The sequence below is a fragment of the Mus caroli genome, unplaced genomic scaffold (genome assembly GCF_978045245.1).
Source record: "Mus caroli unplaced genomic scaffold, Mus_caroli_1 scaffold_18, whole genome shotgun sequence".
Lineage (NCBI taxonomy): Eukaryota > Metazoa > Chordata > Mammalia > Rodentia > Muridae > Mus > Mus caroli.
In genome coordinates, this window is record NW_028227273.1 from 58,775,384 (window position 1) to 58,792,834 (window position 17,451).

The following is a 17,451-nucleotide window of genomic DNA, read 5'->3' on the forward strand; positions in this document are numbered from 1 at the left end:
GTCAGGCCTCTGCACGCCCCCTGCCCACACCCTGCCCACACCACACAGACAAGAGCGAATGTTGGGAAAATATTTTATTGCTGCCATCCCTGTTGGTGGAACACTGGGAGCTGAGGGTTGGAATTGGGGGGTCACAGCATCTTCTGGAACAGGGCGATGGCCTCATCCACCTTCCTGAGCTCCGCCTCTGTCTGTTGCAACTGGGGGTGCAAAAGAGGTATGTGGTGACCCCATGCTCAAGGAGCCCAAACACCCAGAGAGCAGAGGAGCCCAGGTTGATGAGATGGGTGAGGATGACCAGGAAGTCAGGGCAGCAGGCTTCCAAGTCTCTCTTTCTCTGGAGCGCTTCTTTTCTTGAGTGTACAGTGACAAAGGGCCCCAGAGCACACACACTACCCCACCCAGGATCCGACCTGTGCAGGAGCCCACAGGCTGCCTGGCCACATACGACTCACTGACATACCCCATCCCCTCTACACACCTTCGCTTCATCTGCCTCCTGGACCTCAAGGGGCACCTTTGCTGAGTAGCTGGAGGCAGCACGGCGCTCCTGCAGACGTTGAGCCTGCCGCTGTGCCTCACTTCGCTTGGCCTGCAGCTTGCCCAACTCCCGGGCTGGGTCCACTAGCCCCTGCAGCTGCAGGTGGATGGAGCAGCGGTCAGAGGCCACAGCTACAGCGCAGCCCTGCGGTGCAGGGGCACCCAGGGCGAGGACAGCCACCACGCCCGCACTGGCCAGAGCCTGCACGTAGCCCGACACTGCCGAGGCCAAGGCACCTGTGGCCTCATCGGCTACTTCCAAGAAACCTGTAGAGTGAAAAGGGGGAAAAGAGGAAAGGGATGCTGAGGTACAGCCAGACCCTGGGCTCCCCAAGGGGCCGTGGAGGACAGGGGATAGGTGGACACGGGGGCGTGAGGCTTACAGTCGGGCCTGGTGCGGGTCAGGTTGTAGTCAGCACGCAGGGAGCGCACAGCTCGAGTGATGCTCAGAGCTAGTTCAAGAGCAGCTTCGGCTTCAGGGTCCTTCCAGGAGCACTGTGGGGCAAAGTGGGGAAGGGGGAGCACTGTGAGTCAGACTGGTGGAAAAGGGGAGCACTATGGGGCAGAGTGGGGGAAAAGGACTGCTTGGGAGGGCAGCAGCATGCCCTCCAAGCCACACCTCATACCTCTGAGGGCTCTGGGTACGGGGTGACACAGAGGCTAGCAGGCGCTTTTGGTGTCCGCCGGGGCAGTCTCTGAAATAGCTCCTCTGTGACAAAGGGCATGAAGGGCGAGAGCAGTCGCAGGCCAACATCCAGGCAGGTGTAGAGGGTCTGCCGAGCACACTCTGCCGCCACCTGGTCCACTCCATTCAGCACAGGTTTTAGACACTCCTAGAGATGGGGAGGCAGAAGGCTCAGGGCCAGGTCCCACCTGGAGCCCCCTCCCCTGCCACCCCCATTAGAACTGGAAAAACCAAAAGGTGACCTCAAGTTTCAGGGCCAAGCTGAGGTCAGAGCTACACGTGCCCAGGCCCCGCCCCAGCTGCTCACCAAGTAGACATCACAGAGCTCATAGAGCCAAAAGCTGTACTGGGCGGTGGTGATGGCCGGGAAATCGTAAGCCTGGAAGCCTTCATTGCTGAGCCTCACGGCCTCAGTCAGGCGGCTGCGGATCCAGCGGTCCACCAGGCTCTCGTGCCCTCCAGGCTTGGGGGAAGAGAAATGTCAGGCAGTAGGCCATCACACTACCAGGGCAGGGAGTAGAGTGGGACACAGGAGAATCTGCATTCCTCATGGGCCCCAAGCTGCAGAGACTTCCCCATCAATCATCAACTTCCACCTGTCTGTCCCTGACTAAAAGGAGGATGTCAGGGGACAGCAGCTTTAGTCTTGACACTTGAGTGGAGGGAGGCACAGACTGTGTGGGCACGGGCACTGTCACCGATGGCCACCGACCAGATCCTCACCTTGGAGGTTGCTGAGGGCACAAAGCCCTTCCCAAGGCCGCGCAGGGCAAACTTGGTGGCATTCCAGAGTTTGTTGCAGAAGTGACGGTACCCCAGGATCCTGTTCACATCCAGGTTGATGTCTCGACCTAGAGGAGGGATGTCTGTGACTCCACCCCAGTTGCCCTCTCAGAGAGGTCCTCTGAAGGCCCAAGGTAGAGGAGATCACGGGTTGCAGGGAAGAAAACAGGCAACTGAGGGAGGTCGGGAGACCATACCTTGGGATGTGTAGGCACAGAGTCCAAAGCGTAGGGCATCAGTGCCACACTCGGGAATCCCTGCAGGAAAGTCGGCCTTCTACAGAGGATGCAGAGGAACAGGGGGGTCGAGCAGGGTGGTCAGGTTGCCCCCCTGCTGCAGCCCACCCCTGGGGCACACCCACTCCTGCCCACCTGCTGCAGCCCACTCCCGGGGCACATCCCTTACCTGTCCTTCTTTGGCTTTCTCCACCTCACTGGGATCTAGGTTGCTGTTCAGTAGTTGGTCATGGAGGCCCTAGGGAGGAGATGGGAGTGTCAGATCGTTCCAGCCACAGCTGCAAAGTTGTTTCTAGCTGACCCACTGAGTACCCCACCTGCAAGGAAACTCCATGGATGACATCCAGGGGATCGATGACATTGCCAAGAGACTTGCTCATCTTCCTGCCATGAGCATCACGCACGATTGCATGGAGATAGACCTGAGGGCATGAGGTGTGATGAACTGTGAGGCCATGCTCCTCCTGGTCTTGAAGGCCCTCCCCAGTCTGCCCACTTGGAATCATGGGTTCCTAGTGGCCCTACTGGATCTGACAAGTGCCCCCTCCTCTGGGAAGAGGAAGCCCTGGGCCAGACCCACCAAGCTAATCTTAACCAACAGCCACCCAAGAAGACAGGTAAGGAGACACGGGGCAGAGGCGGGGCTTAGCCGTCTTCACACCTCTCTGAAGGGTAGCTTCCCAGTGAGCTTCAGGCCGAGCATGACCATCCGGGCCACCCAGAAGAAGAGGATATCATGGCCTGTCTCCAACAGGGTCCCAGGGTAGAACACACTGAGGTCTTCTGACTGCGGGAGGATGAGGGCATGCAGATGAGCCAAGCATTCCCCTTCAGTGCCCCTCCCCTCACTCTAGGCGCATACCTGATTGGGCCAGCCAAAGATGGAGAAGGGGAAGAGACCGGAGGAGAACCAGGTATCCAACACATCCTCATCTGGGGAAGCCAGGGTCAGAGATTAGAGGGACAGGAACAGAAAAAAAGAATCCCGACTGTCCCCATCCTCCGTGCCCATCCCTGCCTTGCTGAAGGCTGATCTTGTCAGGGGACACTCCAAACTCCTGTGCTGCCTTCTCTCGGGCCTCTGCTTCAGTGCGTCCGCTTACCCAGTACCGCCCATCAGGGTCCTAACAGAGAGGGTTATCAAAAAGGCTTCCTTTACTTTGCCCAGCCCCTCTGCCAAACAAGGGCCCAACAAACCACAGCCAGGAAACAGCCAGCTATAGCCTTTCTCACCTCCCCAGGGGGTACTGCCGGGTCATGGACGGTGATAAAGTAGGCAGGGATTCGGTGGCCCCACCACAGCTGCCGAGAGATGCACCAGTCTCTACAACAGCAAGGGTCAGTCGGTGCTCAGTCTGGGCCCCTCAGCTGGCCATCCTCCCCACCCAGCGGCCATACACACCTGATGTTGTCCATCCAAGAATGCCACGTCCGTTGATGGGCCTCAGGCAGTATACGGAGGTCACCCCGGGTCACAGCAGCACTGGCAGCCTGAGCCATCTCCCCACAGCGCACGTACCACTGTGGCCTTAATAGAGGCTCCACCACATCCTTGGAGCGGCTGTAGTAGGAAGACGGTTATGGAGAGATTATGTGCTGAGCACACAGAGGAACCCTACCCTTCCCCATGTGCGCCTGCCCCAGTCTCACTTGCAAAGTGGCACCACCATGGGGTTGTCCTTGACGCCACGGAACAGGCCCCGCTCCTTCAGTGCCGCCAGCACAGCCTTCCTGGCCTCAAACCTGGGCAGGCCCTGGATGGAAAAGGCCTCATCATGGCAATGCCCACGTAACTCTCCACCTCACACGCAGGTCCCCACAGTCCCGACACCTCACCAGGAAAGGTGGAGGCACATTGATGAGGGCCCCTTTCGAGTCCATGATGCTAATGGCCTCGAGCCTGTGTCGCTGCCCAACCTCATAGTCATTCTGGTCATGTGCCGGGGTGATCTTCACGGCACCTGGGGGACACGGGGCGTTCCAGGGTTCTACTGCATGCTGGGGTTCCCTTCACACCTCTTGTGCCGAAGGATCCGGCTCCCAGACCACTCTGCTGTCCGAACAGTTCTTATATCCAGCCCCAGTCCTGCCTACGGGACTGAAGACAATTTTTCAGTCTTTTCTCCCAACAAGTCACGGCCGTTGCTCACCTGTGCCAAACTCCATGTCCACAAAGTCATCGAAGACGATGGGAAGGCTCCGGGACAAGAATGGGTGGACGACATACTTTCCCTTTAAGTGCTTAACAGGGAGGGAAACAGAGGGGTTGACACAGGGCTGGGCCCTCACCCCTCACCCAGGGAGAGCCTATCCTGAGCCAGCAGCCATCCCAGGACACAGGCACGAATGTTCCCGTCCTACCTGGTATCTGGGATCCTTGGGGTGCACAGCTACAGCCACGTCTCCCAGCATGGTCTCAATCCGGGTTGTTGCCACCACCACCTCCTCGTCACTGTCTGAGGTGACAGAAGACTCGGTGTCTGAGCTCTCTCCTCCTCCCCACCTCTCCCAGCCCGCATCCTGGTATCCTCAGCTCCCACCTGAGCCTTGAACCTTGTAGGCAAAAGACACGAGGACCCCAAACTCCACCTTCTCCTTGTAGCCAGGCACAGGAAGCAGGGTGCGGCCTGTCAGCTCCTTCTTATCCACCTGTGAGATGGGTGTTTAGAGAAGTGGGCCAGGCCTAGGCTGGGGAAGACTAGAGGGAGACGGGCTGTGGGCAGAGGCACACCTCAATGTCAGAAATGGCTGAGTTGAGGGTGCAGGACCAGTTGACCAGGCGGGTGCTACGGTAGATGACCCCTTCTTCGTGGAGCCTAACAAAAGCCTCTGTCACAGTTGCTGACAATTTCTAGGGTAAAGATAATGGAAGTTAGAGACATCTTGATCCCTGGAGGCCAAGGAAGATACCCAAGGCAGCAGGAGGCGAGGGAGTCTACCAGGCCTATCCTAGAGTCCTGCACCCAGCACAGAACGCCCAGGGCAGGCCATGAGCCTGGTGATGCTGGGTCAGCAGGGAACTTGAAGCTAGGATCTGGGCTGGGTGCTGGTGGCTGAGTCCTTGGCTATGTTCTGACCTCCTGGTAGAGGGGAGCCCACCCATAGAGCACCCCTGCCCTGCCCCAAGGTTCTGCCTGCATACAGGATCCATGGTGAAGCAGGCTCGATCCCAGTCCAAGGAGCTGCCAAGTTTCTTTAATTGGTGGTAAATCCTGTCACCCTTCCTGGAAGTGGACAGAGTCCAGGATAAGCCTTCTGCCACTGGTGGCTGGTGGGTAGTGAGGGACTTACTTGTCCCTCTGAAGGTGACAAGTTTCTCCCTTTGGCCAGCCCCGTGGGACGCCTGAGCCTGCGGCCAGGGTTGCAGCATCCATGGGGTTACTGTACTCACTCGGCTTTCCACTTCCAGACCTCCTCAAGAAAGGCCTCACGGCCCAGCTGGTGTCGGTTCAGACCCCGCTCTTTCCAGAGCTTCTTTTCCACCACCACCTGGGTGGCAATGCCTGCATGGTCACAGCCTGGGTTCCATAGGGTGGTCTCCCCACGCATGCGGTGCCTGTGGGAGGCATGAAAACCAGAGGGTAAGCCAGGCTGGCAGCGGTCTCAGGTTTCTGCCAGAGGGGTTCACGGATGCTTAAGAAAGGGATGGGTTGGGGCTGGTGAGATGGCTCAGTGGGTAAGAGCACTGACTGCTCTTCCGAAGGTCCCGGGTTCAAATCCCAGCAACCACATGGTGGCTTATAACCACCCATAATGCGATCTGATGCCCTCTTCTGGTGTGTCTGAAGATTATAATAAATCTTTGGGCTGGAGTGGGAGGGGTTGACCAGAGCGAATAGAGGTCCCAAAAATTCAATTCCTAACAACCACATGAAGGCTCCCAACCCATCTATCTGTACAGCTATACTGTACTCACATACATAAAATAAATAAACCTTCAAAAAAAAAAAAAAAGAAAAAGAAAGAAAGGGATGGGTTGAAACCTTCTCATTCTAAAGTCAGGCAGTGAGAAAAGAGTTGGAAGCCCAGCAGAACAATCTGTAAAAGGAACAGGAGGTCTCACCCAGCCAGAGAGCCAAGCAGAAGGTGGTCCTAGGAGCAAAGCCACAGAAAGATGCAAACTTTATCCACAAGGACCCAGGCAGATTACACAAGAGGGCTTGCTCTAACCCCCATGTCCTAAGAGCTGTCACACATCAAAGTGCCCGACAGAGAAGACAGAACAGGGAGGGGTACATGACTCTGTGGATCCCCAGGCAGTGACTGCAGAGGGAGGAAAGACAAATGTTCTTCAGTGGAGTCGGCATGATGCCTGTGCCCCTGTAAATGAGCAAGCCTTCACTCGGTTCACTGGTTCACAACAACAAACAGGAGATCAGCAGGAGGATGAGGCACACAGATGGTAAGGGAGGGCAAATGATAGATTATGTCAGACGCTGGCAAGAAAGTGTTAGGTGAGGCCGGGCAGTGGTGGCGCATGCCTTTAATCCCAGCACTTGGGAGGCAGAGGCAGGCGGATTTCTGAGTTCGAGGCCAGCCTGGTTTACAGAGTGAGTTCCAGGACAGGCAGGGCTACACAGAGAAACCCTGTCTCGAAAACCCAAAAACCAAACCAAACCAAACCAAAGAATGTGGGTAGAACAGCTCATGCGTGCACTCCCTATATTTGTTAGGGGAGGCAGGATTGTCGGGAGTTCAAGGCCTGCCTTGGTTACCTAACTCACTTAGCCTGATGCCATTCTGGGCTACTAACCCCTAAGACAGGAAATTTAAAAGCCACAAAACAAAACAAAAACCAAAATGGGGGTAGGGTGGCCTGGGGAAGGTTTGCTCATTTACAGGAGCACAGGTGCAGCGGTCAGGAGCATGGGCTGAGGCTCTCAAGAACTCAGGCTCTCTCCCAGCTTCACACAGCTGCTCACAACTACCTAACTCCAGTCCCAAGGGATCGCTGGGACTGTACACAAAAGGCACCCAGACATAAACGCAGGCAAAACACTAGTACACAAAGAACAGAAAACAGAATGCACAGATAAATAAATCAGGAGCTGGACTCCAGAGCATGTACCCGTAGTCGCAGCTACTGAGATCAACAGGTCACCAGGAGCTGCAGGCTAGCCTAGCCCACACGAGACCTCAACTCAAGGAACAGTAAAGAGAGCACTGGCTGCCTGTCCAGAGGACCTAGGTTCAAAGCCCAGCACCCACATAGTGACTCACAAATGTCTCTAACTGTAGTTCCAAGAGATCCAACTTCCTCTCTGGCCTCTGCAGGCACAAAGCACTCATGTGGTACACTATATAGTAAAATACTATTCACACCTTTAATAAAAATTTAAATTAGGGGCTGGAGAGATGGCTCAGTGGGTAAGAGCACTGACTGCTCTTCCAGAGGTTCTGAGTTCAACTCCCAGCATCCACATGGTGGCTCACAACCATCTGTAATGAGATCAGATGCCCTCTTCTGGTGAGTCTGAAGACAGCAACAGTGTACTCATATACGTAAAATTAATTCTTTTTTTTTTTTTTTTTTAACAGAAATCCATCCATTCTTTTAGATTTTTTTTCAGTTTGATGGAATGCAGATTGTTTTAAAGATTTATTTATTTATTTATTTATTATATGTAAGTACACCGTAGCTGTCTTCAGACACACCAGAAGAGGGAGTCAGATCTCGTTACGGATGGTTGTGAGCCACCATGTGGTTGCTGGGATTTGAACTCCAGACCTTCGGAAGAGCAGTCGGGTGCTCTTACCCACTGAGCCATCTCACCAGCCCCTTAATTCATTTAAGATGATTTTTAAATTAAAAAAAGAATAAAAATGAAGTCAGCCTGTATCCAAGAACAAGTGAACACACCCAAGAGAAACCATTGAACATTGGAAAAGCTAAGGAACAACTCTCTGTGTGGTTGCTTTTGAGCTATGGTCGCACTGCACAGCCCAGGCTAGCCTTGACCTGGCCACACTCCTGCCAGCATTGCCATTATACCTGGCTATACAACTTTTTTTAACTTTATAAATGGGTGTTTTGCCTACACAAATATGTATGTGCCTGCAGAGGATTTAAATCCGGAAATGGGGTTAAGGATGCTTGACAAGTCACCATATTGGTGTTTTAGGAACCAAACCTCCTGCTCAACCACTTCTCCAACTCGGACTTACAACTTTTGCTGGTTAGATTTAAATCTTTTCTACTAAAAGAAAGGAAAGGGAAGGGAAGGGAAGGAAGGAAGGAAGGAAGGAAGGAAGGAAGGAAGAGGGGTTGGGGAGACGGCTCAGTGATTATCAAGAACATGTGTTGCTCTTCCAAAGGACCAGAGTGCAATTTCCAGTGCCACATCGGTGGCTCACAATCACCCCTAACTCCAGGAGCATCCAACACCCTTGGCTGCTGCCAGCATCTGCTCTCATGTGCACAGACCCACATAAACACATATAACTTAAGTCAAACTTTGAAAGTACAAGAGAAAGGGAGGTCTAGAATAACAACTACCTTCCCTCCAGTACCTGGGAAGCCAAGGAAGACAGATCTCTGTGAGTTCAAAGTCAGCCTGGTCTACAGAGTCATTTCCAGGACAGCACAGATAAACCTACATAGTAAGACCATGTCTTGAAAAAAACAAAAGGGCTGGTGAGATGGCTCAGTGGGTAAGAGCACTGACTGCTCTTCTGAAGGTCCTGAGTTCAAATCCCGGTAACTACAGGTTGGCTCACAACCATCTGTAATGTGATCTGATGCCCTCTTCTGGTGTGTCTGAAGACAGCTACAGTGTACTTATATATAATAATAAATAAATCTTTGGGCTGAAGCAAGCAGGGACTGAGTGAGCGGAGTTGACCGGAGCGAGCAGAGGTCCTAAAAATTCAATTTCCAACAACCACATGAAGACTCACAACCATCTGTACAGCTATAGTGTGCTCACATACACAAAATAAATAAATCGTTTAAAAAAAGAAAGAAAACAACAAAAACTACTACTTCCCCCTCAGCATCTAAGGACCAGTGTATCCTGGACAGAACACTGAATGATACTTCTATGTGGAAGGCAGGAGGTCTGGGTAGGAAGGTCAAGGAGATGTACGCTTCAACAAGAGTCTGCTCATGCCGTTAAAATCCAAAGGAACGTTGCTACAGACCAATGATGCGGGTCTAAGGTAGACTTCGCGCTTGGTGTCTACAGGCCACAGGCCCTGTCCCCAGTGCTGCGACAGTGGGGCTATAACGTCCTTCTCAGGAGACAGACGGAACCTGTGAAAGTCAGTCACGCTGACAGATTACCTGAATAGGAAAGACTGCTGAAAACTCAGAGGGGAGCAAGAAGGAAAGCCACCCGAGGGCCAGACAAGGCCACGGTGGCAGAGGGTGCTTAGCCAGCAGAGAGAACAGAGCCACACAGGGCAGAGAGCACCGGCTGGAGGCGCAAACAGGAGCTCACCATCGAGTCAGGGAGTCCTGGATGGCGTTGGTGAGCGCGTGGCCCAGGTGCAGGGAGCCCGTCACGTTGGGGGGCGGGATGCACATCATGAAGATGCCTCGGGGATTGGGTGCTGACACACTAGGACGCTGGTGGTGGAGAAGGAGGGGAGGATGCTAAAGCCTATGGCAACCCTCCCCAGGCACGGCTCCTAAAGTCCCGCCCTTCTCCACCTCCAGCCCCCTCTGGGTCCGGGCAGCAGTAACCACTCACCCCGTACTCTGGCTTGAAGAAGCCCTGCCGCTCCCACCAAGGATACCAGGCAGCCTCCACATACTGAGGGCTGTAGGAGTCGGGCATGGCGCCACTTACATCTGGGAGGAAGGAGAAGAGGGCTCAGTAAAGACTCTGAGTTAGTCCAGAAGGAACAGGCCGTCTGCCATTCTCCCCACAGGCCAGCCTGAGGCTAGCCATCCCTCACTAAGCAGGGTGGAAGCCAGGACACACACAGCAGAGAGGAGCAGAGACAGCAGCGGCCAGAGCTGGGCCCTTCCCCAGCCAGTACCTTTCTTCTCCCCCGGTGGGGTAGGGAGGTCATAGGTAATGACCCCAGGGTCCCGTTTCTCCTTCTTCTCTGGTTTTGGTTTCTTCTGTTCAGAAGGAGACACAGACCCAAACATGAGCCTCCCCTACAAGGCTCCACCCACTCCCGCTCAGCCTTTGGCCCCCCTACCTCTCCGTGCGGGGGCTGCTGCTGGGTCTTCTGCTTCTGCTGGAATTTCTCTAGTTTCTCCCGTTTCTTTGCCTCTTTTTTGAGTTGCGCCGGTGTTTTTTGGGGTGCCGTGACCTCGGAGCCTGGAAAGAGGCACAGAAATTCAGACTCAAGGTTGCTGGGGACCCTCTGTGAAGAGTGCTGAGTCTAAAGCTCTTGCCTCAAATTGATGATCATCTCTGACCCTCACCCTACATAGCCTCCACACCTGATGATGGCCCCAGGATTTCAAGATAAAAGGGGCCCTTGTGCCCTCTGCTGTCTCCCATCCTCCTCACCTGGCTGTTGAGTGACAGACCTGGCCCCCGAGTACAGGGCCACTTCTCCCAGCACAGCCCGGAATTCCGGTTGCCGGACACAAGTGTTAAACCAGCGAGTCACATTGCCCCAGATCCGGCGGGCAGAAGGGTCCAGAACCTGCGAGAAACCAAACCGAACCAAAAAATTATCGTAGTCACCGTGTGAGGTCTAACGGGCACGCACTTGTCCCTCCCCAAGCTCAGTGACTCACGTATCGGAAGGGCAGCAGTAAGGCTGTCACAGCAGCTAAGTCAGCCAGAGTGGGGGTATCTCCAGCCAGGTAGGTGTGCAGCCGCAGCCAGTCCTCCAAGGGGTTCAAGGCCTTGCCCAGGGCCCCAAGGGCAGCCTAACAGGAAAGGAAAGGGTTATGACAGGCTTACACCCTTATCTCAGTGGTCCTTCCCAATGCGGAGACCCTTTAATACAGCTCCCCATGTTGTGGTGACCCCACCACCACCATAAAATTACTTTTGTTGCTACTTCATAACTGTAGCATTGCTGTGGTAATGAGTTGTAATATAATATCTGTCTGGTTTTTTAAAAGATTTATTTATTATATGTAAGTACACTGTAGCTGTCTTCAGACACTCCAGAAGAGGGTGTCAGATCCCATTACAGATGGTTGTGAGCCACCATGTGGTTGCTGGGAATTGAACTCAGGACCTCTGGAAGAGCAGTCAATGCTCTTACCGGCTGAGCCATATCTCCAGCCCAATAGCTGTCTTCTAATGTTTTTCTTAGGCGACCCCTGTGAAAGGGTCATGACCCCCATTACGTTTGTTGCTACTTCATAACTGTGGCATTGCTATGGTAATGAATCTTAATATCTGTCTTTCAATGTTTTTCTTGGTGACCCCTGTGAAAGGGTCATTTCCACCCCATCAGAAGGGTCCTGACCCGGGCAAGGTTAAGAGCCACAGCTCCACCTGTCCATGACCTTCCCAGACTCAAGCCACTGACCACCAGGTCTCAGGCTCCTTCCTTCCTCATTCACAAGGTCACTATAAATAGCTCTCCTGGGTGTGGTACCATGCCCTTAACCTGAGGTCTCAGAAGGCAAGGCAGGGAGGGGGCTCTGCCTTTAAAGCTTGCTAGTCTTCACAACCAGTCCCACTTCAGGTAAGGCTACATAGTTAAGACCCTGTCTCAAAGCAACAACACAACTCTAGTCTGGCTGAACGTTCAAGGAAGAGTACTTAGCATAGCACGCAGGAGGCCCCCGGATTATATACATTATAGGACTGGAGAGGTGAATGACACAGATCAGCCTTTGTAACACTGGCTGCTCTTAGAGAGTTTGGTTCCAGGAGCCCACATGGTGGTGCACAACAGTCCGTAAACCAAGTTATGACAGCACCTCGTTACGTGTCCCCAGACTCCTTGGCCACTAGGCACACAAGTGTACACATACACAAACACAAGCAAAACACTTACACACATAAAATAAAAATCGAATACATACAAGTATTTTGTGTGTGTGATTTATCCAACAAGGTATCACTAAACACTTAAGTTTATGAGTCCAAGGAAATATATCAGGCTCTAAAGTTAAAGGATTATATGAAACAAGACTGCCAGGTCTGGGCATCAATAAATAGATTTCACCCAGAAAAACCACAAATGAGCGCAGGTCTGAAGTACTACCCCGCAGGAATGAGGCTCTCTGTTAGTCCATCCAGATATGAAGAAGCCAGTCACCGTCTGCACTGTTCCTTCATTCCCCCTCTGAAGTGACACTAGGCAGCCACCATGCACTCCCTACCCTGCAGGGGCGAGCTTTCAGTTAAGGCAGGCACAGGTCTACCCTGGAAGGACTCACAGAAACAATCTGGTGTGTCATCTGGCCTCTCCCTGCCTCTCCTTCAACTTCAAGCCTCCCAACTCCTCCCAGCAACTGTCTTCTCTCCCCAGTCTTCCCTACAGTTCAACATAAAACCGCTCACATCCTGCATCCCTGTCACACTAGCCAACCAGGGCCTTGTCAACCTCACCTGAGCCAGTGGGCCCATGAGAAGTGGGAAACTCAATTGGGAAAATGTCCCCACCAAACTGGCCTGTGGGTAAGCGTGTGGGGACATTTTCTTAACTAATGATTATGTAGAGGGCCAGTCCATTGTAGGGGATACCACCCCTGGCAAAGCAGCCCTGGACGGTATAAAAGAGCAGGCTGAACAAGCTGTGGAAAGCGAGCCAGAAAGTATCAGTCCTGCATGGCCTCGGTTTGTTTCTGCTTCCAGTCACTGGTCTGACTTCCTTCAGTGATGGAGAGCTGTAACCTGAAACAATTCCGTTCTTTCCCAAGGCGCTTTTGGTCATGTTGTTTTAAACATGGCAACAGAAACCCAAAGACAGACTTGGGAATGCTTGGCACACCAGTGCGTTCGTTCCGAGCCATTCGTTAGAGCGAGACCTAATTTAAAGACACACACACACACTCCAAACGTAGTGAAAACAGCAAAACCACGCTCCACTCCCGGGCGATCATGTATCACACCCCCGGAGGAAGGAAGAGATTTCATCATCTTGCATTCTCAGACATAGAAGACCAAGGCTCGAGAAGTTAAAGTGTTCCCAAAGTTACTATACCAGGTGGCAGGCAGAGATGCGACCGCCTGACAACCGACTTTTTCCGTGGGATTCTTCCCAATCCTGTTTGTGTAGTCAGAATTGCTCCCTTTTTCTTCCCTCTCACCTGGGGATCCTGACCAGGACCTCGAAGTCCCAGGGCAGGCAGGGTCGCCCCGCAGGCAGCGGGTATGAGCTCCGTGTCAGCATAACTGACCCACTGCTGGACCAGGACAGCTGCCCGGCTGCCCCCGGGTCCCCCCAGGCCTGCTGGCCACAACAGCTGAGCTACAGCCGGGGCCCCCCACACCCACAGGCCGCCAGGCCCCTGCTCCAGGGCGGGCAGGCGAGGCGGAGGGAATGGAGTCCGGCTGCTCGGGGGAGGCTGCAAGCAGATGCGGGGGTGAGGGCCTCCCCACCCGGGACCGTCACCAGCTTCCCCGTATCGGGCAGCGATGAGGGCTCGGAGGCTGGGGAAGGCGTCGGGGTGAGGAGAGACGTAGAGGATGGACATGGCTGTGCAGGGTCGGAAAGCAGTGCAGTGACCTGAGGAGAGACCAGGCAGATTGAGGAGGGGACCTGAGCACGTGCTGCAAGGTACGCAGGCGCCCGGCAGGACCATAGGCCTGGCCGAGCAGCCGCCAGCAGCGCCTAGAGGAGGAGGCGGGACCCCGATCGCCCGCCCCCTCGGGTTGGAGAGGGGAGGCCGCGCCGCGTGTACGTACTGAAGGCGGCGATCACGCTCGGCCGGCTACGGCCGCCGCCCCACAGGGCGGCCGGGGTGGAGGTGGCGGGCAGCGGAGGCAGCTCTCCAGCTGCGGGAGAGCGCGGCCCGGCCAGCGGCACCCACGTGTCCCCCCCCCCCCCCCCTTTGTGACAGCGCACGTTTCCGGACTCGGGTCCTCGCGGGGCTGCCGGGCCCCGCCTGTGCGTGCGCGATCCCGAGGGTCCGTGCGCGGCCCACCGCTGCCGGACGGGTCAAGCAGGGGCCAGAGTGGCTCGCGCAGCAGGGGGACGGGAACGCGCGTGTCGGGACGAGCCTGGGTCTGGGTCAGGCGCCGCCGCGGGCAGCCTGTAACCCTTGGGTCAGGCGCCGCCGCGGGCAGCCCGGGGTCTTCGTGTCTAGAGCGCGGGAAAACGAAAGCCCTAGTGTCTGGAGTGCGTGCTTGGTCCCAGGTTTCGGCCTTTTGCAGGGCGAGCTGCAGAATCTTGGGCTGCTCCAAGCAGTGCCTGGCTGCTGGGAGCTGCTGCTGTAGGGAATGAAAGGTTGGTAATTCCCCGGCGTTGGTAAATGCACCGTGCGTTCCGCGTCTCTTGCTTGTATTTATCTTCTGCTTTTTGAAAGCGTACTGATGGGGTGTGCTCAAGGCCATGTCAGGCTTTTGGTAACGGAGTGCACCGCCAGTTCGCGGGAGATCCTCGGATCTAACCCAAGTAAAACAGGAAAGGGGCTCTAGGTGCTGAGCGCTCACTGCCTGAGATGGAGCCACGTGAAGGAAGGGCAGGGGACCCAAAGGCAGAAGCACTCCAGCTGGTCTACTAAAGCTCAAACTTAGAGGGAAAACTTAAGTTCGCAGTGCTTGTGAGAGGCCACTGCTAGCCTGGCAGTGGTGGCGCATGCCTTTAATCCCAGCACTTATGAGTGTGAGGCAGAGGCAGGTGGATTTCTTGAGTTCGAGGACAGCCTGGTCTACAGAATGAGTTCTAGGACAGCCAGAGCTACACAGAGAAACCCTGTCTCGAAAAACCAAGGAAAAAAAAAGAAGAAAAGAAAGGGGGGGGGGGCTGTTGGGATAATCTCTTGTGTACTGTGTAAAGTTGTCTTTATATTATTCAAAAGTACACGGAGAGAGAAATCAGGCAGAAAAACTTCATGCCAGCTGTAGACAATTCATAGAGTGCTTACAGGCCCTTTACAAGGTACAGAAATGGATTGGGCCAGACATGGCAGATCTATGCAACACCTAACCACCATTGCTTCCAACCAGGTGATGAAGTCTGGATCACTGGAAGGGAGATGCTGCCAAGTGCCCCAGACGGGATCAAGACTCCAATGACATCCATAAGATTCCCTAAAGCTAAGACACTGCAGATCTTGACTCTGCTGATTTCTATAGGTGTGGTCCAAAGTAGTCCTATGCCCCGTGAACCCCGTAACCTCACGTGGGTTATAACCAACACTGCTACGGGGACTGTAATTAACTCGACCTCCCACCTCGCCCCCATTGGAACTTGGTTTCCTGATCTTGTTTTTGATTTGTGTGCACTAGCGGATGGGACCTGGGATCCCCTGGGCCTCGTATGGGGGTGTCAACATCCAGCTCAACACAGTGAGCTTCGGAGAGCGCCCTTCTATGTCTGCCCTGGAGCGGGGAGGTCTCCACAGCAGGCGGCTACCTGTGGAGGGCCAGAGTCATACTTCTGTGCAGATTGGGGTTGTGAGTCGACTGGTTCCATCTCCTGGACGCCACCGATAAAAGATGACCTCATCAAGGTCCAAAGGAGCCCTGGATCGGAATCCCAAGGATGGGGGTATGGATTGCAGTCCAAGCTGGATGCAAATGATCTTGGTGGGCCATGTTCCTCCAACTGTAACCCCATTACAGTTCAGTTCACCCCCAAGGGAAAAGAAAGCGTGGGATGGGAAATGGGAAAGACATGGGGACTAAGACTGTATGTGTCTGGATATGACTATGGAGTAATGTTTACGATCCAACTCTCTGCCAGACAGGGGATGCCTTTAGGCCCTAATCCAGCCCTGCCCCCTGTTGGACTCACGGTGACTCAATCACAACTCACAGTCCCCATTTCTCAGGAACTTAGACCCAGGTCTGGACCATGGGACTTGCTTAAGGCCGCTTACCTGGTATTGAATAATTCTAAGCCAGAGCTTACAAGTAAATGTTGGCTCTGCTTGGATGCCCAGCCACCCTATTATGAAGGAATAGCCGTTCCCGGAAACTATACCACCTCTACTGACAACAAGGACTGTCGTTGGCAGTATCCAGGTAAAGGGAGACTAACCTTAGAGCTAATTCAGGGAAAAGGACTCTGCTTTGGGACAATACCCCACAGCCATAGACATTTATGTAATAGCATCCAGGAAGCCCCAGACAGGGATGCTTACATTATACCCCCCATCAATACATGGTGGGCATGTACTACTGGGCTGACATCTTGCATCCACACCCAGGCTCTTAACCTCACAAATGGATTTTGTGTACTGGTCCAGCTTGCCCCTAGAATTCTTCATTACTCTGATGAGATAGGAACCAGACTATCCCCATTCCCAGCCGCTCGAGCGAAGAGGGCTACCTTTGCCGAGATCCTGGGTGCCTCAGCCTTCGACTTCCAGGGTGAGAATTATTATAAAGTGTTGAGCTCTGCCATAGATGCAGATTTAATGGAACTAGGGAAATCCTTATCCAAGTCCAAAACCTCATTAACTTCTCAAAGGGAGGCCGCCCTTCGAAATCAGCGGGAACAAGACTTCCAATCTCTGCAACAGGATGGACTGTGTAAACCTCTGGGGGAAAGGTGCTGCACCTTTGTCGATAAGTTAAAGCATGTGAGGGAGTCATTGGCTAAGGTGAGGAAACGTCTAGAAGACAGGGAAAGGGAAAGGGAACAGGGTCAGCCTGTTTGGATTACAGTTATTGCAACTCTGTCTGGATTCTTGGGCCTGGTCATACTCATTGTGATATGCAAGCTCTATGTTGTTAACCCCCTGATGGATTCATCAAGGACCGGGTCTCCACCGTCCGACACGTATTAACATGCTAACCCTTGGATTCTGCTCAAGGGTTTGAGATGGACTCTTAAGGTGAGAGAGAGTGATCCTAATTTACTCCATTTTAAGACAGGCTGCCATGTCAGGCCTTAAGTTTCAGTTTAGTCTCAGAAAAGCCATAAAGAATGGGCAGCCAAGCCAGGTGCGGTGGCGCACGCGTTTAATCCCAGCACTCAGGAGGCAGAGGCAGACGGATTTCTGAGTTTGAGGCCAGCCTGGTCTACAAAGCGAGTTCCAGGACAGCCAAGGCTACACAGAGAAACCCTGTCTCAAAAAACAAACAAAAGAATGGGCTGCCATCCACAGCCACCCTGACAACTGGGGGTGGGGTAGCTTGTTGCGGCCTGCCCGCAGTCCACAAC

At 53.9% G+C, this 17,451-nt stretch overlaps 1 protein-coding gene across 2 annotated transcripts; it reads right to left on the minus strand.

Annotated features, from left to right (window-relative positions):
• Positions 1 to 59: 59 nt before the first annotated feature.
• Vars1 (valyl-tRNA synthetase 1) lies at positions 60 to 14,157 on the minus strand. Of its 2 annotated transcripts, XM_021185839.3 has the most exons (30): positions 14,025 to 14,157; positions 13,427 to 13,845; positions 10,946 to 11,080; positions 10,713 to 10,851; positions 10,396 to 10,517; positions 10,228 to 10,312; positions 9,936 to 10,036; positions 9,684 to 9,811; positions 5,636 to 5,800; positions 5,387 to 5,468; positions 4,976 to 5,095; positions 4,785 to 4,893; positions 4,606 to 4,700; positions 4,395 to 4,485; positions 4,081 to 4,205; positions 3,895 to 3,998; positions 3,647 to 3,805; positions 3,478 to 3,568; positions 3,263 to 3,368; positions 3,107 to 3,177; positions 2,906 to 3,031; positions 2,562 to 2,666; positions 2,414 to 2,482; positions 2,206 to 2,284; positions 1,949 to 2,076; positions 1,533 to 1,688; positions 1,167 to 1,373; positions 924 to 1,035; positions 482 to 807; positions 60 to 200 (listed from the first exon to the last, which is right to left on the minus strand). In XM_021185839.3, the coding sequence occupies exons 2-30, from the start codon at positions 13,811 to 13,813 to the stop codon at positions 132 to 134; spliced, it is 3,792 nt and encodes a 1,263-aa protein (XP_021041498.1). In that variant the 5' UTR covers positions 13,814 to 13,845; positions 14,025 to 14,157; the 3' UTR covers positions 60 to 131. The 2 variants fall into 2 exon arrangements, with proteins under 2 accessions (XP_021041498.1, XP_021041497.1); XM_021185838.2 differs by lacking the exon at positions 14,025 to 14,157 and having other exon boundaries at positions 13,427 to 13,954.
• Positions 14,158 to 17,451: the final 3,294 nt, after the last annotated feature.